The following is a 25,403-nucleotide window of genomic DNA, read 5'->3' on the forward strand; positions in this document are numbered from 1 at the left end:
AGTTATCTCTAGTATAGTAGAGATAGCGTTCTCCTAGCTATCTTACTCGGGTTTCTAACGAACCCTAGTATTTTCTATAATAAGGATTAAATCTAATATTATAGGTAAGTAACGCGTACGTAGATACTAGATATAAGACTTAATAGGTTCGATAAAGAGCTAAGTCTATCTACGTAAATCCGAAAAGTTTTATATAGTATACTAAGCGCTAAGTAGTAGGTTAGAATCGCGTAGGCCGAATACCTAAGGCTAGTACTTTCTATCTAGGGTATACTAGCCTTTTATAATAGGCCTCTATAGCTAGTATAACCTATTATAGTATAGATAGCTATACTTAGTAAAATAAGATAGTAGACTTATATCTTAGGCCGTAGTAATAAGAGCCCTATAATAGAGATACTACTAGAGTATTCTAGAAATAGCCTATAATACTATATTAATAATTCTATATTTCTACTAAAGGAGGCCTCTTTTATAGGCTTAGCGACCGCCGACTGGCTATCTTATAAGAATATAGGGCTAGTTACTAGCAAATACGATATAGTTTAGTAGTTCTATAAAATAGATATATTAAGTAAATATAGCTTAGCTCTATTTTAGCTTTAGAAATCTAATATAAGTAGACTATATAATATAGGACTACTCTTATAGTATTAGACTATTTATATATAGAGTCTTAAGTATTTTCCTTAAAGCGTTAAAGAGTTATTTTAATTTTAAGAATTCGGAAATCTAGATAGTATATAGGAAAAACTTCTACTAGAGCCTAATCTAGAAGCGGACGTTATTAATATATTCCTACCTAATATTAAAAACGAAAAACTTCTAGTTTCTACTATCTCTTCTCTATAAATACTTCTTATCGAAAGCTTGTTACAACTCGTCTCTATAATACCTAGCTTACGTACGAAGTTGCCTACTTCCGATATACACAAATCTATTACGGCTTCTGCAGCTGTTCCTTCCTATAAAACTTGTAGAAACCAACACAAAGCGCCAAATTCGCGATCAAAGCAATCCAAAACCATGCACTCCACAGAGCGGCGAGACCACCACCGATGTCTGGAGAAATGGGTCCGGGGCCCAGTCTGTTGGGAGCGACAGCGCGGCCGAGGATGGTGGCCATGGAACCGAGGACCTGAGCGGCGGTGAGGGCGAAAGCGACATGGTTTCTCGTCAAAGTTCCCAGCATGATCATGCCGATACCGACGCCATGGATAGAGTCGAGCACGCCGAGCCAGAGCCAAAGAGATCGGGAAAGCAAGGCGCTGGAGATGTAGATGGCTCCGGTGTCAACGCTGCCGGGAGCCCAAGGGAGCCAGAGACCGATGTTTGATGTAGCCCACCAGATTTGCGCCCATCGAGGAGCGCCGAGGCCGATGGCGAAGAGTGGTAGAATCCATGAGTGTGATCTGGACAAGTGTGCGAAGAGTGCGCAGAAGGCGGCCCAGATGAAGATGAAGAATAGGAGGACGAGGAGGAGGATGTGCCAGGCTGGTGTGTGGATGCTGCTGAAGAGGAAAGACCAGTTGCGTCCGTACGGGGCGGAGAGGAAGAAGTTTTGCACTACCGCGGTGACGAAGAACCAGAGCACGACCTTGCGGCGAGCGATGGACTTGTAGAAGCTGGGCATTTTGCCAGGAGCTTGGCGGTAGTATGATGGAAGACCTAGCCACATGATGAGACAGATCGCCCCGAGGAAGCCTGCGATTGGGAGGGTGATGGCAGTAGCTTTCCAAGTGCCCACGACCGAGTCCTGGCTTGCTTGGAAGCCCAACGCTCGTTGACGGGACAGAAAGCTGCCCCAGTACCAAAGTGCAACGACGTATAGTTGCTGCGAGCCTTGGATGACGCAGGCTCTGAAGACCCAGGATTTCACCGGAGCGCCGCCTTCGTCTCCGAAATTCAGTGCGAAGAACAGAGCACCGGAAGCGGAAGCAACGGTGTAGAATGCGGTGCCCAAGTTTTGAACCCAACCTCTCCCATCCATCGTGGGCGCGAAGTGAGCGATGCCGACGAAGAAGAATGCCAGTCCGTAGAAGAGGAATGGCAGCGAGAGGGAAACGTGAGAGGCGCAGCGTCGGAAGCAGAGCCACCAGATGGACGAGGCGACCAGGTAAATCGAGGCTACAACGTAGAGTTTCGTTGCACTTTGACCGACCTCACCCGTCAGGAGGGTGATCTGGTAGCTGTTGGCTGCAATGATCTGGCCGAGAGCCATGAAGTATGCATAAAGCGGCCAAGCACCAACACGAACTTGCATCCATTTGCGAAGGCCTGTGGGAGGCTTGTATTCATCACCAAGGTAGAAGTCAGCGACGTGGATTTCCGACTTTGCGGACGCATTGTCCGCAGTCGCTGGCTCCGAAGGGGCGATGGATTCAGGACGAGTCGTAGCACCGTCACGCTTGAGCATACCGAGTTTGGCATTTCGGAACTCAGTGAACCATTCCTTCTCAGATTTGACCAGGAATTCTTCGATGCAGTTGCTTGATTCGGAGTTGCTGGCGTCCAGGGTTCCGAGTTTGCGCCCGAATGCTCGGTAGAAATGGCCATTGGTGTCGGTGAAGAAAGGGTCGACTTTTTGGAGATTGAAGTCCGTCTTCTCGCCCACGATGTTTTGCATTGAAAGCCCAGACACTGTTCGTGGAATGATACTCGTGCGGGCCGTGGAGAAGTTGACCGTGCTGGCACGGTTGTTTTGCGGAAGAGCCATGCTTGATCGAGTCCTGGCTGGCTTCGAGAGGCCCGGCGATGAAGGCTCAGAACAGTCTTCGGGCTGGATCGGCGAGACGCAGCGCGGTGTATGAACGGAGCATTCGGAACGATTGTCGTCGTTAATCATCTGGCGCAGGCTTGGGAAAGGATGACTTGACTCTCTGTACTCCCGAACGATATCGGTGGCCATCGGAGGAAGTGGCTCTCGGTCTCCAACGATGATTTCGTCGTCGTCAAGGATCTGCTCGCTTTGGCTTCCATCCCAGGATACGTGACTGCTCGGACCATACATCGATCCTCTGGGTGTATGCCTTGCTCCAGAGCCGAGGGTTGGATGTATACTCGGGTGAGGATGCACCAGAGTGATCGTGGAGCTGGACCAGGAGTTCTTCTCTGCAGCGACTTTGTCATGGGTACGGATTGATGTGGACTGCAGAACTTCGAGCTCCTCAACCCATTGCTGGACTGGGAAACGCTGCTTAGCCGATCGGGCTCTCATCATGGCTCTGGTCTTGACGGGCGAGCTGAGGGCTCCACGAATGGCGTCCTTGAATTGATGGAGCAAGTGAGCAGTGGTGGTACTCTCGACAGTATACCACCAGCCAGGCATTTGACCCAAGCCACCTGCAAGGCATCGTTAGCGAGACATTGTGAGGAGGATTGCATGCGGAGACCCGTACCAACTCTTGCACCAACCCCGAGCGCACCCTTTCTGCCAAACTCCACTGCGACAAGGCCAAAGGGCTCGTCACGAGATGGGATCAGGGCGAACTCGGCTCCAGAGAAGATGAAAGGCGGCAACGCGGTAAAGACTGGCTTCGAACACACTCGCTTTGGATAGAGCTCCATCAGGCGGTCGAACTTCAGCGCGGCAAACTTTCCATACAGGTCAATCACAGGTCCTACAGTGATCAACTGAGCGTTTGGATGCGCTTCGAGAATTGCCGGGAAAGCGTCTGCGATCAAGTCAATTCCCTTTTGCCTGCGGACAATCAGTCAGCAAGCCACATTCAAAATCAGCATTTGAACCCACATGGACCATCTTCCGACAAAGACAAAAAGCTCAGCTTTCGGATCCGGCTCGAGACCGGCCCATTCTTGTGCTTGGACACGATCGTTGAGACGCTTCTCCTCGAAGTCTTCGTCGATATGGATGTCCTTCTGGTCAGGCAGCTTCTTGTCCCAGACTGCGGTGTCAGAAGGATCCGGGTTCTGAAGTGCCTGGACTTCCTTCAGACCCCAGAAGATTGGGTACCTGGTGTATGCTCGAGCACCGTATTTCTTCGAGACACCCACAGCTCCGAAGCTGAACTCGTGTCAGCATGCATTTCGCAATTTGTCATGCGTGAAATGAGTTGCTTACCCTTCCTGGTGGATTCTCAAGTAAGAGGCTCCAGCGTGCAGCAGGTTGAAGATCTCGCCATATTGTACGTACTCGGAAACGACGTTTGGCGGCAGGTTGAAGACAGAGCAAACCTCGTCTCGCTCCTTTCTCGTCCGCATCGGCCAGAGTCCTTGAAACTCTGCGTTGTGGAGCGAGAGACAGACGGGGATGGTCCTGGGCAAGATGTATAATGGCGCCACGGTGCCGTGGTAGTCGTTGATGTGGTACAACTCAATGGGGAAGCGAACAAGTGCTTGAGCTACGCACTGGTTCCACGCCGAATAGTAGATGGCAGAATCGAGATCGTCCATTCGTGCCGGGTATGGCTCAGCCTTGGTTTGTTGTCGGAAGATTGGTGCGTCGAGAAGGACGTAAGTGATGTTGCGCAGCTTGTGGTACTCTGCAACTGTGTCAGCTTGCTTCACGAATTCCCACGCGTTGGGATCACCACTTACGGACGTTAACGTCGTACGTCTTGCCCATGACAGCGACTGTCATCGGCATTGCCAGCTCATCCTGAGGATACTCAATGCCACCAACACAAGGAACGACCCAGATGAGATCCTGATGCTCAAGATTCTTACCCATCAGTTGAGCCATGACTCCCAAACCTCCGATCTTGATCTTGATGTTCCAGTCCTCAATGTCGTACTCCATCGTCGCGATGAGCACCGTGCGACGAGTGTCCGGGAGGTTCATGAATTCCTCGCCCTTGCGAGACCAGATCTGGGAGCCTCTGGTGAAGATCGAAGAGCTGTCCTTCAGCTTCGTAATCAGACTCTTGTGTTCATCCGCACTCTCTTTCGGGAAGTACTTTCGAAGAGGAGCAGGGATGAGACCCATAAGTCCCAGCTTTTCGGAAACCCCGATCTTGTTGAACTTGATCTTGTAGAAGCTGCCGACGAAGATGTATGTCGATAGTGCTGCTGTGGTGAGCGGTGCGACCCAGAGAATCACGTAAAGTGCGAGCTGCCACCACATGGAGCCCGTGGGATCCAGGCGGAAGCGCAAGTTGCCGTCATTTACAACGAGCCTCCAGGCCAGGTATGGCTTCGATGGAGGAGCCGTGACGTTGAGCACGAGTTTGGCGAGCGATGAGGGTGGTAGCTGGTCCAGAACAGAGTCACCATCAATATCACCCAACACCATGCGCTGATCAGGAGTGCCATCTGGTCCCATTCCCCAGACATTGATCTGGCCGATTGTCCCGTCGTTGGACCACTCACGATTCCAGTTGAATGTCCAGGTGTAATCATCCGTGAGCTTCATTCTGTTGTCAAGACCTGCATCGTAGCCGTATGCGTTGTACGGACCATTGAGGTACATGTGCGGGAATCTGCGAGGCTTGCTGTGCAGATCTCCCTGCTGTACATGACTGCTCGAGCCTCCGAGACGGCTGAAGTATTCAACGCGGACATGCTCGCCCTTCCACGACTTGGAGTTTGCATTGGCACAGGGGTGCGCAGATACTGTCTCCACGCCTCCTTGGTATGGTGTCCACTCTGAGAAGCAACCGGCAAAGTCAGTGGAGTATCGGTAGAGATCCGCGCCGGCCGCAGAGTGGTTGAGTGTGATTTGGCCGTGCGAGCTCTGTGCGAGAAGAGTCGTGGAGTAATTTGCAGATCGAGTGAAGACCATAGGGTTGTTCTCTTGTCCAACGCGGAATAAGAAATGATCGCGAGACTCCGTGGTAACGTTGTGACGCTGCTGGGGCATGTGGACTGCGTGTGGTCGATCGACGGTCATGCGATGAATGCCGTTCGATACATTCCTGATCGTGGCCGACCACGAGAACATGGAAGGAATCTCTGCCACCCAGGATGTCTCTGCTGATTCATTGACTTGACCACATCTGACACTGTCGCGGTCAATGTACGGATAGATGCCAGTTTCGGTCTTGGAGCTGAAGCTGATGCTATCGGTGATGCTGTCGCATTCCATATCTGAAGAGAAGTCCAGTGCTAGCCGGATGTCTTCTATGCCCGAGGTGTCGGTGTTGTTGGAAAGGAAGCGAGCATCATGTCCGGGGAGGAACTTGGTGATCACAGGCTTTGGACCAACCCACTGACTCTTTGGAACGTACGCACGGAAATCGTAGGCCTTCATAGCGAGCTTGTTAAGACAGCCATTGGGTTCGGTGGAACCCCCCATGCCTAGATATTGGGTGCCGTTCATCAGAGTGTGCTCATCATAAGGATAGATCAGGTTCTTCACGGTTGTACCTCCGGGGAAGGGTGAAATCAACGATGTCGAGTTAAGGTCAGTCGCGTTGTCTCGGCAGTCGAATTGGTACGTCTGGCTGGCGTTCAGGTTCGAATAGAGCAGCCATACTGGAGTCGCTGGCTGTGGATGGTTTCGCGTTCCATTCCCGTGCCGAGGGCTGGTGAGATTCTGGATCGCTGGCAGGCTATTTCGCAGCACACTCCACAACCCCGTCTCAGTCGGGACGCCACTGGAACCCGCATAAAACACCTCCCAGGTCTGGTTGGACAGCTGCTGCAAGAAGAATCCATCATTCAGAACTGGGAAAGCTTCGCGAAGGTGAAAGAAATGGCGGAGGATATTTCGAACAGGGGCAGAAGGGTCGCGGTGATCGGCACTGACAGAGTCATCGTTGCATCCATGCCGCGCTCGATCCCAGGGCATCTGATAGTACTGGCTCGAGTCGAGGGCATAACAGCCGTGAGTCTGCCACGCGGTCTGAGTTGACATCGGCTGTCGACCGAAGATGTAATTGTCATTCGTGCTGTCCAGGACGTGGAAGGTCTGCTCCTCGCCCCACAGTAGCTTCGGAATGCCAGGCATCAGCAGAATGGTGATGAAGTGACCCAGCAATTGACGCTCAACACCGCGCTCAATTGCCGGCCAGCGGAAGACATCCTGGTTAGTGACTCCATACATGTGGCGCGGATCAAAGACACCGGTGTTCGCGTTGATCATGTCGTTGGTGAGCAGGAACGTGTTCCACTGATCGATCCAATTCCGCGGTCCATCGTAACCAGCTTCGAGATTACCATCCATACCGAGAAATCTAGTCAGAGAGCGGTAGGTAGTGTAGTGGAAAGCCGCGCCATCGAGGGCGACCTGGTCTTTGCCGCGGACAAAGTAGTCATCAGGCGAATCGCGTGTGAGCTGGACGGCTTGCGTGATGTTGTCAGGCACCTGGTCTGGCTGTCGTCCACGACCGATGTAGATTGAGCCGAACGAGTTTCCACCAGTGACTTCGCCCGGCAAGAAGAAGTTCTCCTTGCCATATCTTCTCGCGCATGTTCTCGTCGCAGCACTCATATCTGCCATCGCGTCGACAGTGGCCTGAACAGCCTTGTCATAACGGAAGCCATCAATGTCAAGCTGGGCGATGGCCATGCAGTAGAAGTGCTCCAGCTTAGCTCGAACGGAAGGCTGCCACTCACGGAGACGATCTTGCACCGAGGCGAACTTTGAAAGTTGACGGCGCCAATCCGGATAGACACCGAATGCCTCCGTATCTCCATACTGATCGAACTCCGACATGTAGCATCCCTTCATCTGGTCCTTGATCTCTTGGTCGATGGGGAAACCGGTCTCGTTCCAGAAGCGCGGATATGTGCAATTCTCCGTGTACTCGTTGCCGATGTCAAAGTCCCAATAGTGACGATTTGACTTCCACAGCACGCGATGCTCTTGAAGTGTGAATGGAGTAGTCGTGTTGAGGTACCCTTCAAAGCCAATCAGGTCGCCAAGCGTCGCGAACGTATTGTCAAGCACGACATACATTCCACGTGCATGAATCTCATCGACGGCAACTCTCCACATGTCGAGGGAGCCAAAGTGAGGATCGAGAAGGGTGAGATCGAGCGGCGAGTAGGAATCGTATTGCCATGGCGCATTCATGAATGGAGAGCCAGCAATGTATAGACCCTGTCGCAACACATTAGCCGCATGCTGCAACCTTCCAATCCAGTGCACCTACTTTGACTCCCATTCCTTGTATGTAATCGAGCGTATCGACAAGACCTTGAAGGTCGCCACCATGTCGCATTTGATTGGAGTCGGTGACACGTTCGAAGGCGCTGTTGTTGTAGTTGTCGTTGTAAGGATCGCCATTGACGAAACGGTCGAGGAAGAGGGTGTAGAATGGGAACCTCCAGTTGTCTGGCGAAGCAGTAAAGTTGTGGCCTGTCCATTCTCCCCAGAAGTCTAGAGGATCGATGGCAGTCTGGTTTTGATTGAGGTTGACCTCGGTGTAGGCCTGATCAAACTTGTATGCTGTGGCTGAAGAACCACAAAGAACGCTCAAAACAACGCACCCCCAAACACCCATCGTAGAATGTACTGTGCCGATTTGCACCAACGAAAATGTATAGCAAAAAAGGGAAACGAGTGAGGAGGATCAACGAAGCTCTTGAAAAGCCAAGGTCGCTGTAATCCTACTGATACTAAACGAACGACATGCCGGGCCTGGGCGAGATGGACAGAACGATAACTTGGAAGATGCGCAAGGCTGGACGCATTGTGATGGCAGGGCTTGCCACCGACAACTCGCTGCATCGTTGAGACTGCCATGCCGCCATCGAGCTCCGTGAAAAGGTCCGCTTGCCCAAAGGAGACCAGGGGAGATCGGGAGCTGACTGTAATGGACTGTGCCTTTGGCTAGCGAGACGCCATGAGAGCCTCGTGGGCGCTACCAGGCTGAGCAGGCTCTCCGATTCCTTTCGGCAGCTTCGGAACTTGGAAGCATAAGAAACGTGTGCGCAGTCATTCCACAGCGTTCGGCTTGCCATGTGTCGTTGTTCGGAACTGGTTCGGCTCTGCCGCGTGAATGGGGGGGGGCAGTGAACCGGCTGAGATCTCGTGCGAGAGCTAGGAAGAGTGTACAGGTGCACACAGAGGCCGGGAAGTGGTTGTCGGTGATGAGGTTTGCTGTTTGCTGGCCTGATTGAAGATTCAGTGTCCAAGTTTCCTATTTGGGAAGATGACATTCTGTGCATGCCATTTACGGCAAGCGTGCTCATGCAAGCTCATACAGTATTAGCTCGCTCGCTGCCGTGCCGGTCGCTCGATCTGGTCCCGATCAAGAGATAAAGCTAAGTTGATGCTACGACAGGGCACTCTGCACTATGCAGGAGCTTGTCTTGTTGAGTTGGCAAGCGCCTGGCGTCCGGGAGCGCAGGCCTGTGATGACCATAGCGATCTTTGCCATCCATCTACAAGAAAGAGTTGGAAGGATGCGGCAATTCTGTTCTGTTCATGCAAGGCTAGTAGTGTGTGATGTGTTCGGAGCGACTTGCGCCAATTTCGGGGATCCGTCGGGAGGCTTTTTGATCGAAAACGTTTCCAGCGTCATTGGCGCCCTGAGACAATAAGAATGCAGCTGTACAGAGAACTAAAGCAGCGATGTTGTTATCATCTGAGGTCCTGATAGGAGGTGGGTATTACCAAAAGAAGTGGCATGCCCTGCCAAGAATACCTCGTCGAAGAAGTATGAGACATGGCGTCGCGTCGTGTTGGGGAAGTTTCTGCCTTGGATTCATCAGGGATTCTATATAGGCCCGGATGGATGCCGGAGAGATTTTAGGTATTCAAAAAAGTTCTCCGAGTGATTTGAACACACATTGCAAGCAAGCGGATGGGATGGGGCCAAGAAAGTGTTGGGTCGGAGACACGGAGGCAGGAAATGTTCGTGGGAGCGAAGAAGATAATGTCGCATCACCATCCATCCCATCGCGCGATGCTCATTCGTCGTCCTCATAATGTTCCTCGCCATCCACCTCTCCACCTTCCTCCTCCTCGCTATCCTCACCCTCCCCATCACTCTCACCTCCAGACTCCACATAATCCTCTTCCTCCTCATCTTCAGCATCCTGCAACTCCTGCTCCGCCCTCTGCAAATCCGTCAACCCATCCTCGCCCACAGCATCACCACCCACCTCTTCACCATTTGTCTTCGCCTCCCCCTTCTTCTCCTTGTTCACATTATACTCCTTCGCCCTCCTCGTTGCAGCCATGCTCGCATCATTCAGCTGATGACGTTTGATGTACTCGTCGATACCCGCGAAATCCGCTTGGTCGAGCATACTGAATTCGATCTCTTGAGAATCGGATGCTGCGATGACGAGATTGAAAGTTCGTTGGAGCACGGATGTGTAGCTGATGGATTCGATGGCGGAGAAGGGGAAGAAGGATAAAGGTTTTTTGAAGGCGAAGAGGATGCCGTTGGGGAGGAAGAAGAGGTAGCCTGGGAGATGTTCATGTCAGTATGGGACCCGGGGTGGATGTTGATGGGTTGGTGCCTGCTTACCCTCTTTCGTGCCTCGATGTGCTTTGACATGATATCCCTTCTCGCCTTTTCGATGGGATTGGGGTATGCTGCTTGCGAATTCGGCTTCGGTGGGTTTTATGACTTGTCTTCGATCAGGTTGAAGTAGAGCGTTGAGCTCTGCGTCTGTCACTGTGATGTATGTGTCTCCTTCCACCTTTGCGCGCGTCGAGGAGTTGGCGTCATCGGGCTTCGTTTCGTTCATGGTAAATACGATCTGCTCGCATGGTGTGCCATCTGGGTTTGTCGCGCCTGCTTTGGGCAAGATGACGAAATTCGATTGTCGTTGTTGTTTCTCTGGTACTGGAAGGCAGAATACTTGGTCGATCTGCGCGTTCGAAAGGGTGTACTCGGTCTCATTTGTGGTGTTGTTCAGCAAGCGCACTTCCCTCTTCCTCGGTTCTGATTGATCCGCTATGATCTGCAGCTTCAGCTTCTTCCTCGCTGGGACTGCACAGCTGACATTCTTGCATTCAAAGGCCAACGCGGGCTGGGCGATATGAGAGCTGTGGGTGCCATTCGCGGTCGACTGGTGATTTGACGAAGTCGCTTCGTCCAATTTGCGCTTCTTCGAGTTCGTCGCCTGCGCACCGCTGCCGCTGCCACTACCACTGCCACCACCACCACCCGTAGCTACGACATGCTTCGCAATGTCCCCGAATAAGGCCGGCAACTCGCGTTGGTATCGATTTGCCGTATCGATAATCCTTGTCGCCAATGCTGGGTCGGTGTGGAAAGCTGTTTGGACGTCCTGCGCCCACTGTTGACCTGCCATATGGCGAGGTTGCGGCCGTTAGCGGTATATCAGATGCGGCGACGCTGTGTGTTGTTTCGCGCGACGCTGTGGTGAAGGACGCGTTCGCGCTCCCACTTCGGCTTGTCGTAGGGAGGCCCATATATACTAGAGGCTCAATGCGGTGTTTCTTATACTTCTTACCGCTATTACTACCTAATCCTTTATATTTAACCCTCTACGACTCGTACTATACTCGCTATCGACTCGTAGAATACCTCTACGTATCGATTTATTACTATAGAAGGCTTAGATAATATCTTAAGTCTATAGTAATACTATATAAGAAGTAAGCGTATAGTATCTTATATAGGAGACCGGTTATTATATATCCCTTAATATACTTAAACGAAGACTTAAAGAGTAGAATATTAATTATAGCTACTATACTTACTATTACTAAGTTAATAATATCGAGATACTAAAGATTTAGGTTATATATACCTTCTATATTCTACGGTTAACTAATAAAAAGACAGTTCGAGTACTATAGGCGGATAGGTTTAAAATTAGCTAGCGAAGATATTAACGGATACGTTAAAAGCTTAGATTAAAGAAGATATTACTAATAGATAGATAGATAGAAGCGAAAGAGTAGATAGTAGAGGTCTTATAGAAAGAGCTAGAGAAGTCTATAGTAGAGTCTTTTAGCCGATAGTACCTATATACCTATATTAGGTCTAAATATAATATTATTAGTAGAGATTAGCTATATCGTATAGCTTTCTTACTAAATCCTAAAGGGTTATAAGTCCGCCGTAAGCGGACGCGAGAGTACTATAGAGCGATTATTATACCCGGCCCTAGTTATATAATATTAATAGATACTTACTATAAATTCGAGTATTAGAGAATATAGATCTACGTAGCGATTAATATTTACTCGCGTTATATTATTTGGATCTATATAGTTATTACTAGCTAGATAGCTATCTCTATACTAGCTTAATACCTTATAACGATCCGGAATAGTAGTATAATACTATAGATTATCTAATTAGACTATAGGGTAGAGAAGATTCTAGCTATAGACGCTTGCTATAAGACTCGCCTTGCGAGTCGTAGTAACTAGGAATAACCGCTAGCCTTCGAGGACTACTTTAAATATAGTACGAGTAAGATAAACTGGCGGATTAAGGTATAGTAGCGTTAGTAAGCACCCGTACTTAATAGCTAGAGAGGCTATTTCTACGAGTTACTACGCGAGTTACTATATAATACTAAGCTACTAGCGGATCGGATTGCCTTCCTTATAATCTATATACTAATTATATATAATAAAGTCCTCGAATTTATCTACCTCTAGAATAGCTATTATATCTAGAAGTAGGCTAATTAACTATATATTATACTAGGTATTTCGTATATTCTATACTATTATCTAGAGCTTAGCGGGCATTCTTATTAAGATATTCCTATGCCTAACGGCGTACTTAATAATATAGAGTAAGACCTTTAAGGATTCGGTATGTATTAGATTCTATAGTCCTCGCTATATACTCGCTATAGACTCGCTAATAGACTCGCTAATAGACTCGCTAATTCCTAGATCTTAAAGCCTACCTACCTAAGGCTACGCTTTCTTAGTATTAGATAGTATTATAGATTTATAGCTTCTCGTATCTAGTAAGCGGTAGCGAGAATCGCGATAATATAGAGCGCCTTTACCGCTCTACTTACTTACTTCTTTAACGGCTAGCTAGGGAGTATATAGCTATAGAGTTAGAGCCGGAACTAATAGAATTAGATAAGCTATTAGTAGTATATAGTTAGTTAGCGGCGGCTCGGAGTTAGAAAGCTAGAATAATTAAGATTATAAATAATATATACTAATCGGCGATCTACGAGCCGGCTACGAGTATATAGCGAGTCGCTTTTTCTAGTTCGATCTTATCTATAACCTTCTTAAACCTCTACTATTTCTATGCCTATTTATCTAATTGCGAGCGAAGCTCGCACTACTATAACGGTCTCGGTCGCTAGTCGCTCTTAGGTGCACTTAGCTAGTACGTAACTCCCCGCACTTCTTAATTCCGTTTGTCTAATTAGCTAAATCCTACGGGGTTACCCTTAGGCAGCAATTCTAATATTACTTGCACCTCTATACGCTAAAGGATAATAATAACAAAGCTATTATAGACTACCTACCCTTTATATAATACGCTAGCGTTACGATGCGACAATACTACGATGCGACAATGCTACGACGCGCTAATAGCTAAATGCGCAGCCCTCGCTAAGCGCACCTCCGCAAACTATACCTCCGTAAACTATACCTTTGCAAACTGTACCTCTGTAAACTGTACCCTTAGCGACCTTCGGCAGCAAAACAAACCCTATCCTATACGCAATCGAGGATATAGAGCTATATATAGTGCTATAGATAGATAGATAGATAACCTAAAACTAGTATTATATTAGTAAAGAAACTAGTAAAGAAACTAGTATTATACTAGTAAAAAAGAAGTCTACTCGACTAGCACCTATACCTAAAGACAGCATTGCACTAGTAAAGAAGCAGTCTAGTCGCCTAGTATCTAAGGCTAAAAAAAAGATAGACCGGAAGACCGGAAGCAAAACTATAGACGGGCAATACCCGGAATTACTCTTACGGATACGATATAAACCTCGAGCTTATAATCCTTTAAGATGCGTTACAAATCGACTAAGTAAATATAACTACTAGACTTCGACCTTATATACTTTATAAGTAAAGTGCCGCTATAGAAAATTAGCCGGACTGATTTTAGTAACAATTAACGGCTGCCTAACCTAGACTATTAGCGGTCGCTTCTACTAGATTATTAGGCCTAGCAACCTCGGAAAGAGCTAATAAATTAGCCCGGAACCCTACGGCTACGACTACGCCTTAAGCTAATTAGGGGAAGTCCGAGTAGACCGTACGTAGTAGGAATAGTTCTTATTACTAAGGGAATAGGACAAGACCTCGAGAGACTATAACTAGGCGCAAAGGATTACTATAACTCCTATACCTAGTTGTAGCTAGGCGTCGCTTCGTTATTAGTCGGATATTATAAATTGTAGTAGTATAATATACCCTTATTATTGCTGCCTATAGTAATAGCGCAGTCAGAAGAAAAGCTAGAAAGGTAGGTAGTAGGCAGAGAGGTAAGGTTTCTATACTAGTTAAGGGTTCAATTTCCTACTAGGACGCGATATTGCTATTAATTAGTTAGACTAATGCTATACTAGCTAGACTAAAGCTATACCGATACCGGACCTAAAGCCGACCGAGTTAAGTCGATTAAGTATATTCCTAGTAAAACTACGCTAGCAAAAGTAATTAATACGATAACGACGGCTGCCTTAGGCTCCGAGAACACCTTTCGCTAAGCTAGGAGACTAGCTACGGCTACTAGTAGCAGAACAGTATCGTAGCTTTTAGTAGATTATAGGAATGCTTAAGCTACGAGACGTACCGGCAACGCACAATTAATAAAGGACTTACGCTTAATATATCCTTAGCCGAGCTAGTCGTAATATACGTACGGTTATACGAAAGCGGTAGGTATATACCCTTCCCCTATCCGCCTTAAGCGAGATCGCTAGCAATATACGGATACTAAAGCGGTAAGGGATAGGGGCTTGCCCCCCTCCCTCTAAGCGACAACGTTAGGAAAGATAATGCAAATACTAAAGCGGTAAGGGATAGGGGCTTATCCCCCTCCCTCTAAGCGATAACGTTAGGAAAGATAATACGAATACTAAAGCAGTAAGGGATAGGGGCTTGTCCCCCTCCCTCTAAGCGACAACGCTAGGAAAGATAATACAAATACTAAAGCGGTAAGGGATAGGGGCTTATCCCCCTCCCTCTAAGCGACAATGCTAGGAAAGATAATATAGATACTAAAGCGGTAGGTACGGGGGGTTTAGGAGGAGCCTACGACGACTATTCCCTCCTACCCTAAGCGACAATGTTACTAAAAAGGATATAGATACTAAAGCGGTAGGTATAGGGGGTTTAGGAGGAGCTTACGACGACTATCCCCCCTACCCTAAGCGATAACGTTAGCAAAAACGATGCGGATACTAAAGCGGTAGGTATAGGGGGTTTAGGAGGAGCCTACGACGACTATTCCCCCCTACCCTAAGCGACAACGTTAGTAAAAATAATGTAGATACTAAAGCGGTAGGTATAGGGGGTTTAGGAGGAGCCCGCGACGACTATTCCTCTCTACCCTAAGCGATAAACGTTAGCAATAGACTTAGATACAAAGTAGGGCGCTTGTTAGGTTTTATAGTATTACGAGGCGGGCTTCCGATAGATAGCGAGCGGCGTTATATATAGGCAAACGAAACAGTAGGACCCGATAGTAACGCGAATAGCTGCATTTACTAGTAAACGCGTTACGTCGTCCCTTCTACTCGCGACTACTTCCTTCTATAGACTAACTTTCGCCTTCCTATATCTATATATATACTTTGCTAATCTTTCGTTCCTACTAATTTAGATAACAATATAGTAATCCGATTACAACTAAACACGGTTAATAGCGACTTACAAGCCGATAATATATCCTTAAAGCCGCGCTCGTTATCGGATAGTAGGCCTATCGCCGACTCGAAGGACCTAAACTAAGAGGATACTATTCCTATTGCCCGCATCGCTATACCTAATCTACTACGCTTTATAGGCAGTAGACGACTTTAAGCTATACGCCTCGGTAGGTTTAGAGAGACGCCGCTACCGCCTAGTTAGCAGCCTATATCTATATCGTCGTTATTACCGCCGCTATCGTTAGTCCTACCGCCGTCTACTTAGCTAGAACCGAATGTACCCTTTCCGAGCGATCGCGTTTAGGTACTAACCTTAAAGTGTAAGAATTGTACTTAAGTTAAGGATAGTATCTAATTCCTTAATACTAGGAAGAAGGGTAGTATACTAGTAGAGAGATACGCCGCGTATCGCGGTATAGTTGTTAGCAAGGATAATTAAGGCAATTAGGAGATTAAGAAGCTTAGAAAGCGTATAGCTACTATAGTAAGTAGACACTTCGATACGGATATATTATCTCGTCTATTACGTACTCTTATACCTATAAGCGGAAATCGCCCTATTATACCGGCTATACCTAGTCTAGGTACTCTTAGAATTAGCGTTCCTCCTATAGTACTACCGCCTCGCCCTTACTATCCGTTAAGCTAGCCTAGCCTATAGACTTCCTACGCTTAGTATATAGCTATAGTTAATAGCCGGTAGTCCCGGTATAAGGCACGCTCTGCTCGTTAGGTTAGTAAGGGTAGTAGGGCTAATAAGACATATTAAACTCCGGCCTAGGAACCTAAGGGTACTAAATTACTATAACTATAGTTTATATGCGTCGAATGCGGCTACCCGCGGCTATAGGAAGATTAATGCGGTATCTAGGAAGATTAGTGTTTCTAGTATAAGCGTTATATTCTCGACGAGGACCCTATTACCGAGAATAAGTAGTATATCGATAGGAAGTATAATAGCAATCGTTTTAGTTTCTAGCGACCTCCTTTACCTAAACTTAAGACGTCCTATCTATAGCACTTTCCTAGATAGAATGCCTCTTTAGCACGTACTCTATCGATACTAGGTTAGGGCAGAGAGGGAGCTAGTAGCAATTTCCTTCTAGGATCTACTCTATCCGACTTTCCCCTCCTCGATAGTACTTAGCATTCTACTTCTTCTTAGAGCTATCTCTCGTCGGGTATATAGCCTACCCGTAAACTACGGGATGCTCTATCCTATAGTAAGAGAATACTTCGAGATCGACGGGATCGATTCCTAGCATATTATAAACTGTCTTTTGTACCCGTTAATAAGCAAGCTATTACCGAAGCACTTAATTTCTAAGATAAACACTTAATATATAATTTCTATCGAGCAATAGACGAAGACACTCTCGAAAGCTGTAACCGCTACTCGGAGCGCTAGTTTAGTTTAAATATCGAGTAGAATAGTAGGATCTATAGTCGATACGTTAACCGAGATAAGAATATTTAGCCTAAAGATCTATTCCTATTTAGCGATAGTAACAATATACATCCTAGTCGCGTACTAGAAGAGTTAATTAGCCTTACTACGGTAGAAGAGTTACTAATTGCCTAGGTTTACGTATAGATATCTGTCTTCTATATACGTAGATAGTAGTAGCAATATCGTAGGTATATCTACAACTTCTTAAAGGATATCGTTACTATATACTACAAGCTTCTACGTATTCTAAAGGAGTTAGACCTAGTTATACTTCGTCCGCGGTAACGTACCTAAGCTAAGCTAGCGATAAAGGAAAAGGAAGAGGCAGAGGCAGAGGTAGAGGCAATAGGCACTACTAGCGCTCGCGCTAAAGATAAACAACGTAAGCGCCGCTAATTTCGAGAAGACTTTCGTATTCGGCGTTCTAAGGTTCTTAATACGCTCGACTAGCTTAAGGCGAACAATCTATACTATCGGGAAATTTCGATTAATTAGGTAGTATTATCGCAATTGCCGGATAATAATACTATCGAGGACTAGCTCGAATCCGCGGAGTATATCGAGACCGCTATACCCGCTAACGATTACCCGCCTCCTCCGAAGTACTTTCTCTATACTAGGTATTATTACCCGCGTCCTATATAAGTACGCGGCTATACTAAATGCTACTATTATAAGAATAGTCTTCTAGACGCGAACTAGGTACGAGAGTAGCGATACTATATTTTCGGCGATTATATTAGTACGCGTAATTAATTCTCCTATATTAGTAGAGTAAACAGTCTATAGTTAGTACTAATCTAGCAGTTTGATAATAGTAGTGTTTGCAATCGCGATAACTATATCGATTACGTATACGTCCGGCCCGCTCCTACGATAGAAGTATAACTAGTTATTACGTATCGTATCGACTAAGGTCCTATATAGGGCGTAGGCATTCTAGATCCGGACGAGGATATCGGCTACGAGTATACTACTATACCTAACCTTTATCCTTAGTACTACGCTATTAAGTAGTTACGAGATCGACTTCGGTAGAGACGAGTAGAGAACAATAGCCTAGTAGTAGAAGGACCCTAGTAGCCTCTATAGTTGTCGTATATTACTTAGCCTAACTACTCTAAGATTCCTATTAACGAACTCGATCGTTCCTATCCTTTAATAGCTATAGCATTTCTAGCCCTACTTCTATAGGGGAAGGGAGATCTAAACTAGCTACGCCCGAGAGCTATAACCTATTAATAGGCTATCGACTACTATATACGGTTCTACGATAATCGATTTGCTTCTTATAAGCGCTAGCTATACTTTGTGTTTAATAAGGGTATGCGATACTATATACTTAATACTACCGCCTTCTTCGCTAATCGATACTAGAAAGATAGCACCGAAGTTACTATAGAGACATTAGAGGCTGCACTTGCTACTAATCTAAAGGACAGAGAGGCCTAGAAGCTTATTAATTCTATCGTTAAGGTCGGTAGGCAAATTCGAGGCACTCGACTATACTAGAATAGTCGCCGTATTAATTTAGAAACCTACGTTCGTACGCTTAGTAAGCCGTTACTCTTCTATACTATAAGCGCTACGGACCTTTAATAGGATTCTTTAGCTCGGCTTATGCCTAGATACGATCGATAGAAGCAACTAAGCCCTTTAGAGCGAGTTAAGATAGTACGAGAGAACCTTCGTAAGTACCCGTATATCGCTAATACTTATATTGCTCGGCGTTTCTAGTACCTACTCGATAAGGTAATAAAGCTAAAGTTCAATGTAACGGATTATTAGTATCGCTTCGAGTAGCAGAGTCGTAGCAGCTATTACGTTCACTTCTTCCTATAGTACGATCTACTAAAACCCGAAGTCTTAACCGTAGAAGGTCGTTAGGAATTCGTACGCTAATAGGGTATATATATTACTGCTCTTAACCCCGAGCCTAGTCGTAACCTCGGTTAGGGAGCTACTATTTAGTCTAGTAATAGAGAGCTTATAAACACCTAAGAGGACCTCGCTAATATTATTAACCGAGTCTAGCGATATATATATAATAATTACTACTAGGCTAAGCGGAAGGACGACCTAGATAGTAAGCTATACTACCGATTCTACTTCCCTAGAAAGTACTGCAACGAGGCCGATATAAATTACGAATACAATAATCGACACCTCGGATTTACGGCAGCTTATAATAACTCGTTCCTTAATTACTATAACCGCTTAATGTCGATAGCTTAGCGTGCTAATTGCGACATTACCCCCTATACTACTCTTTACGCTATTATGTAGTATATCCTAAAGTACTATAGTAAGATAGAGGTAAAGAGTCAATCGTACGATAATATTATAAAAGGCCTGCTTCCTCTAATTAACTACGATAAGCCGCTTCTTTCGATAGTTGTAAAGCTACTTAATATTCTTATTACCGAGAGGGACTAGCTAGCTTAACAAGTCGCATACCTCAATCTTTATCTACCTCTTTAGAAAGGCAGCCGGACTGTAATTAATATTAATTGCCGCGCTCCTATAGAGTAGACTTCTACTATCTAGATTTAGGAAGAATATAAAGATATTAATAATATAGGAGATCTAGATAATCTCGGTTAACTGCCCTTACGAGTACCTCCGAGGACTTCTATATAGAAGTATATACAGCGTCCTAAGTCGGCCGAAGGAGAGAGTCTGTTTAAGTACTTATTAGACTAGAACCTATAACGAAGCGGTCCGCCTCGTAAGCTTCAAAACGTCGCCCGTAATCGGCGGCTCCTTAACTACTTCCCGCGGTATATATCTAATCCTACGAAGCCTAGCTTTGTTAATTATTAGCGTATAAAGATCTAGGTATACTATCGTTTCCGCGAGTTACTATAGTATTCTATCGAGATACTATACTCTTTCCCTAATAAGCCTAATCTACAATTTACCTCCTAGGCCGCCGCTCTATAGCACTACTATTAGAACTATATCGATAAGGATAGCTATTCTATATATCCTAACGATTACCTTTAAGATATCGACCGTACGGATAACGATCCCTTTATCAACCCGGAGCTTTAGAACCTTAGTAAACCGGCTAACTTCGATATACTTTGTAGTCCTTTATAGAATCCTAGTATCTAGGACGAGGATCTAAACAACCTTAGTAACCGTAACGTTAATAGAGCCGCATATTAGGAGCTACGTATTAGGAAATACCTAAATAGCTATCCTAAGCTTTACGATACCTCTTAGGATTAGTAGTAGGTAAAGAAGCGAGACTACGGCGTCGTAGATATAGAGGTTCAATCTCAATCTACGGCTTAGTTTAAGCGCCTTAATCGCTACTAGCGCTAGGGCTTTGACCTAGTAGTCGACTACTTTAACTACCTTCTTTAGTATCGGGATCGAGCAGTTAATACTACTCCCGCTTAGTTACTTCTTAATATCGATAGCGTAGGAGGAACTAGCAAGTCGTTCCTAATTTAGATGCTCTATATACGCCTTTAGGCTAATACGAAAGCCGCCTATTACTAGGGCAATCCTATTATACGAGCAGCACTAACCGGAATAGCGGCTACTAATATCGACGACTTAATATTATATTCTGCCTTTAAGCTTCTAGTCCGCGGCTCCCTTAACTAGCTACAAGGTGCACGCCTTACGTATATATAGAACTAGTTCCGGTCTATATAGTATATTATTATCGACGAGAAGTTAATAATCGGCCTTAAGCTTCTGTACTTCCTAGATGCAAGACTTCGCTAGGTATTCCCTATAAACTAAGATCTTCTATTTAGAGGTATAAGTATTCTTATATTTAGTAATTTCTATTAACTAGCTCCGGTCTTTATATAGCTATTGTTTTAGAGTCGACCTAAAGGCGTTAAGGGTATTTCTATACAAGCTATATACTATGCATTTAATAAGACCCTTGTCCTTAAAGCTAATATGCGATAGGAGGGCGCTAATCCGGATTAGGTTGCTTTCTAGGAGGCACTCGTAGTACTACGTATCGGACGATTCGGCAAGGACTATTAGCAAACCCTTATAAGGCGTTCTACTTCGAATCTTAATATTGTAGAGGTTATATCCTTCGATAATGCCCCCCGCCTATACTTTACTAACGCTAATATTAACGACCTTAATTATTAGCGGCTCCGGGATATTAGTAACGCTGTTCTATCTATATATACCTCCTATAATCGTCCCGAAGTCGCGACTATTAGTTTAAAGAATGTTCACAACCTTAAGACTAAGCTAAAGGTTAGCATTAGTTATAAGCTTATGCTTTTAACTAACTTGTAGACTAAGTTTAGTCTCGTTAATAGTCGGTAAGGCATTCTATACGACATTGTTTAGGCATAGGATATAGTAGGGAAGAACCTCTATAAGGAGCTACCTCTCTATCTTCTAGTAGTATTTAACGGTCTTAAGGAGAATATACCTAAGCTCTTTCGGATTAATAACCGCAAAGTCGTGCCTATCTTTCGTATCTAGCGGGCCGTTAATAGTAGTAACAATAACTAGCGTTTACAATTTCCAGTTACCGTTTGTTATACGATAACGGTATATAAGGCTTAAGGGATGTCGCTTAATAAGGCCGTGATTCGGATAGGGCCCGAGTTCTCCTCGGGGTTAACCTATATCGTATTTTCTCGCGTTCGAGACTATTATAGCCTTATAATCGAAGGGGCCTTCGATTATAATTAGCTTGCGAAAGAATTAACTAAGGGTGCTATACCTAGAATGCGAGCAATAGATAAAGAACGCCGTCGTAGTTAGCTTCTACTAGAGCTAGCGGCATTACTACTTCCGAGCTCTCGTATATTCGACTTTAGTAGCTTTTCTAATACTATCCTTAATATCTTCGGTACTGCTAGACGACCCGCTACGGACTAGCATCTAACCTCCGATCTATAGGCTACTAAACAACCTATAGACGTAGCCCTTCCTACTTCCGAAGATATAGACATTAACGACTAAGAAGCTAGTACTATAGCTAACCTAGAGCGCGAAAATTTAGGCTACCTACTCGGGTCTAGCTTTGTGTTTCTTCCTTCTAAGATTAGTCCCGTGCCTCGATATAGTTAGTATCGTACCTACGTAGAGCGTTAGCATTAGGCAGTACTAGACAACTATCTCTTTATACGTTAGCTATAGGACTAAGAGCGATAGATATAGTAACAACTTTAAGAGCTACATATCTAGGGACAACTTTAAGAGCTATATATCTAGGGACAACTTTAAGACCTACAACTATAGCAATAGCTTTAAGAGTTACAAATGTAGCAATAGACTTAAGCTGTCGATATCGACGACGCCGAACTAGCTACTATTACCTCTCGTCGTATAAAGAAGGAGCTTGCACTTTCTAATAAGGACCTCGATAAACGATCGTAGGAGGTTCTAAGCCTTGCCTCGTCCTTCTATTCTTAGTTGTATCGCTCTAGTATCTTTACTAAGGACTAGGAAGCAGACTCTATATTCTAGTAGGTATTTAGAATAGAGGCACTCTATTCCTTAGAACGAGAGGCTACTATTAATCGGAAGGAGTATATAGATACTATAGAGAAGTACCCTACCGATTATCCGATATACGATATTGCTAATCTTGCTATAGAATTTAGTAAAGACGGTGTCTACGGCAACTATCCCCTAAGCGTAGACCTAAACGTCTAATTTCTATTTAAACAGCGAGCCTAGTAGCAAGCCTCGCTTCCTCTCTCCTTTAAGTCCTGCATCCGTATAGCTTTATATCCTAAGCTAGGCGATAAGGATTATAACCTTGCTTAGTATTTAGTAGAAGATATCGATCGACTCGTACGTCTAAACGCCTATCCTCTTATAGGGCGCTAGTTTATATCTCCGATATATAAAGACTAAGAGTCGGTATAGTATAATAAGATTATATACGGTATAAAGTAGGCAATCGACATGTTCCGTATAGCGACTAAGGTTGTTAAGGAGTTTAGCTTCCTAGTTGCATCTAATAATAAGGTTATCTCTAAGGACTAGTAGGACGTATATAAGACTAAAGACACTCGCTAACAGCACTAGTATACTACTAATTCGCTGCTCTTATACCTTAGACAGCTTAGCTTTATAGCAACTAGGCCTATCGCCGCCGTATCTTTCTCTGCTTCCTACTTTATTGCCGCCGAAGCCGATCTAACTATAGCTATTATACGTATATAGAATACCTAGGGTAGTCTAGATAGTAAGCGCACTATCGGCCCTCTTAGAGGTTAATTTATTCTTGCTCTTGCTAATCTACTGTCTTGCTTTCTATATATAAAGGATGCTAGCTAGCTACAACTAGGCAACTAGACGTATATTAAGACTCCGGATAACGATATTATATAGCAGCCTAACCCTTACAGTTATAGTCCGCTTATTGTCGAATACATTATCTTCTCCCTATATAGTAAGATACTCCTTCCGTATACGTACAACCTCGATTAATACTACAAGTCTATACGCCGTCGCTATCTTTAGATTATTTATAATAATATCGACGATAGGGCTTAGGTCCTAGTACGTCGGATGCAGTAAAAGGAACTTCTATAGCCTAGTAACTTTTTAGCTACTTTCAATTAGGGGCTTTAGGATAGGTATATCTCTATCGAAGCCGAACGCCGTAAGGTTCTTAAGAATAGACGGCTTTAGTAGGAAGCAGAAGAGTAGGTCTAACGCGAGGAGGCTCTTGCGGCATTCTAACGCTAGTATGTAGCTAACGTGCAGGTAGGCGCTGCACTAGCCCTATAGGTCTTCGGTCTAGCTGCTTCTGTTTTGATAGGTACGCAGGATTTCCTAGATAGTAATAAAGAGGAAGACTTTGGTAGTAATAAGTAATCTATAGCCCCGAGCTATAAGAAGAACACAACCCTATATCGCTTTGTTCGCTTTACTTAGGCTAGCTACTATAGAGCCGTAAGTATAGATCGCGATTATAAGCGGCTTGCCGCTTATAATCGTGATCGCTTACGGCGATTATACAGTTAGTACGACGCTTACTAATACGCCCGTTTAGCCTAAGTTGCTCTATAGATACTAATAGCTTTACTAACACGCCCGTTTAGCCTAAGTTGCTCTATAGATACTAATAGCTTACCTTCTCGATTAATAAAGTCTTTATAAGAATACGCTAGCAAAAGCAATTAATACGATAACGACGGCGCTATCCTATTAGCTCGGCGGAGTGTAAAAGCTTCGCTCGCACTTAGTAGGCACGCGTAGCCGCCTACGAGCACATTTTAATACCTACCAATTAGGGCACCTATTATACTAAATTAGGCGTCCACTATATAAAGAAATATAGTTAATCCCGATACTATTTATAATATAGCCTTCTTAATCCCGATCTACTAAGCGAGTAATTTATTCGCGAGTAATTAGTAGCCGCCGCTACGAGTAGCTCCGCGAGTATAGTACGAGGCTTTAGTAGTATTAGTACGTTCCTCTCTATACCTAGGGCGGCTAATACTATACGTAATACTACTAGTTAGTATTATAAGCTAACAACTCGAATACTAAACACTAGATCTCGGAGCCTCTCGTGTTGTCTACTAATACCTACTTTAGCTTTAGCTTTAGTAGACCTAAAAGTATAAGAATACCTTTACTTTATACTTAGTATATAGAAGTTAAGCTTACTAGTATAACTAAGATATAGTTCTTTATTAAACTAGTCCTATATTCTACTATTTTAGATACCTAGTCTAACTAAGAATTTAAAAAAGCTAAGATAATATCTATAGACTAGATTATAGACTAGATTAATGCCTACGAGCTACTAGATAGTAGTATCGATCGACTCGAGAGCTATTTAAACTACTTCCTCTATATAGGCTTTAATAATATAACTAAGTAACTAGAGAAGGTAGTAACTAAGGCGCTTAGATTACTAAGATAGGCCTTAGCGGTCTATAAACTAGTAATAAAGTTACTATTAGTCTACGAGATTAAGCTCTATATCTATACTAAGTAGGAGAAGTAATAAAAGCGGAAATATTCGTTAAGTACTATTACTATAGGTACTAGTACGAGTAGTATAGCGAGTTAGTAAAAGGTAGCTAATAGTATTAGTATTAGGAAAGAAAAGCTATAGACTAGGAAGGTTATCGATATAAATTAGCTACCTAAGATAATCGACTTAAGTAGCGAGGCTACCGTAAGTATACTATAAGATACGTCTATTCTAAAAGGGTCGAGCGAATCTAAGGATTAGCAACCTACTAATAGATAGGCTAGTAGCGGCAGATAGGCT

At 44.9% G+C, this 25,403-nt stretch overlaps 3 protein-coding genes across 3 annotated transcripts; 1 reads left to right on the top strand and 2 right to left on the bottom strand.

Moving 5' to 3' along the window:
- Positions 1-940: 940 nt before the first annotated feature.
- On the bottom strand, positions 941-8,405 carry MYCFIDRAFT_44346 (glycoside hydrolase family 13 glycosyltransferase family 5 protein; the record flags this gene model as incomplete). Its single annotated transcript, XM_007926064.1, has 6 exons — positions 941-3,342; positions 3,399-3,700; positions 3,752-4,024; positions 4,082-4,502; positions 4,558-8,002; positions 8,055-8,405. 6 exons carry the CDS (start codon positions 8,403-8,405, stop codon positions 941-943), a joined length of 7,194 nt encoding a protein of 2,397 aa, XP_007924255.1.
- Positions 8,406-9,201: 796 nt separating this feature from the next.
- On the top strand, positions 9,202-9,783 carry MYCFIDRAFT_172813 (uncharacterized protein; the record flags this gene model as incomplete). Its single annotated transcript, XM_007926198.1, has 6 exons — positions 9,202-9,240; positions 9,272-9,327; positions 9,365-9,423; positions 9,449-9,457; positions 9,497-9,680; positions 9,708-9,783. 6 exons carry the CDS (start codon positions 9,202-9,204, stop codon positions 9,781-9,783), a joined length of 423 nt encoding a protein of 140 aa, XP_007924389.1.
- A 33-nt stretch (positions 9,784-9,816) lies between these two features.
- On the bottom strand, positions 9,817-19,616 carry MYCFIDRAFT_172814 (uncharacterized protein; the record flags this gene model as incomplete). The annotated part of the gene is made up of 4 exons (XM_007926199.1): positions 9,817-10,319; positions 10,383-11,043; positions 11,075-11,308; positions 19,608-19,616. The coding sequence occupies 4 exons, from the start codon at positions 19,614-19,616 to the stop codon at positions 9,817-9,819; spliced, it is 1,407 nt and encodes a 468-aa protein (XP_007924390.1).
- Between the last annotated feature and the right edge of the window lie 5,787 nt (positions 19,617-25,403).

The sequence above is a fragment of the Pseudocercospora fijiensis genome (assembly GCF_000340215.1).
Source record: "Pseudocercospora fijiensis CIRAD86 unplaced genomic scaffold MYCFIscaffold_3, whole genome shotgun sequence".
Classification (NCBI taxonomy): Eukaryota; Fungi; Ascomycota; class Dothideomycetes; order Mycosphaerellales; family Mycosphaerellaceae; genus Pseudocercospora; species Pseudocercospora fijiensis.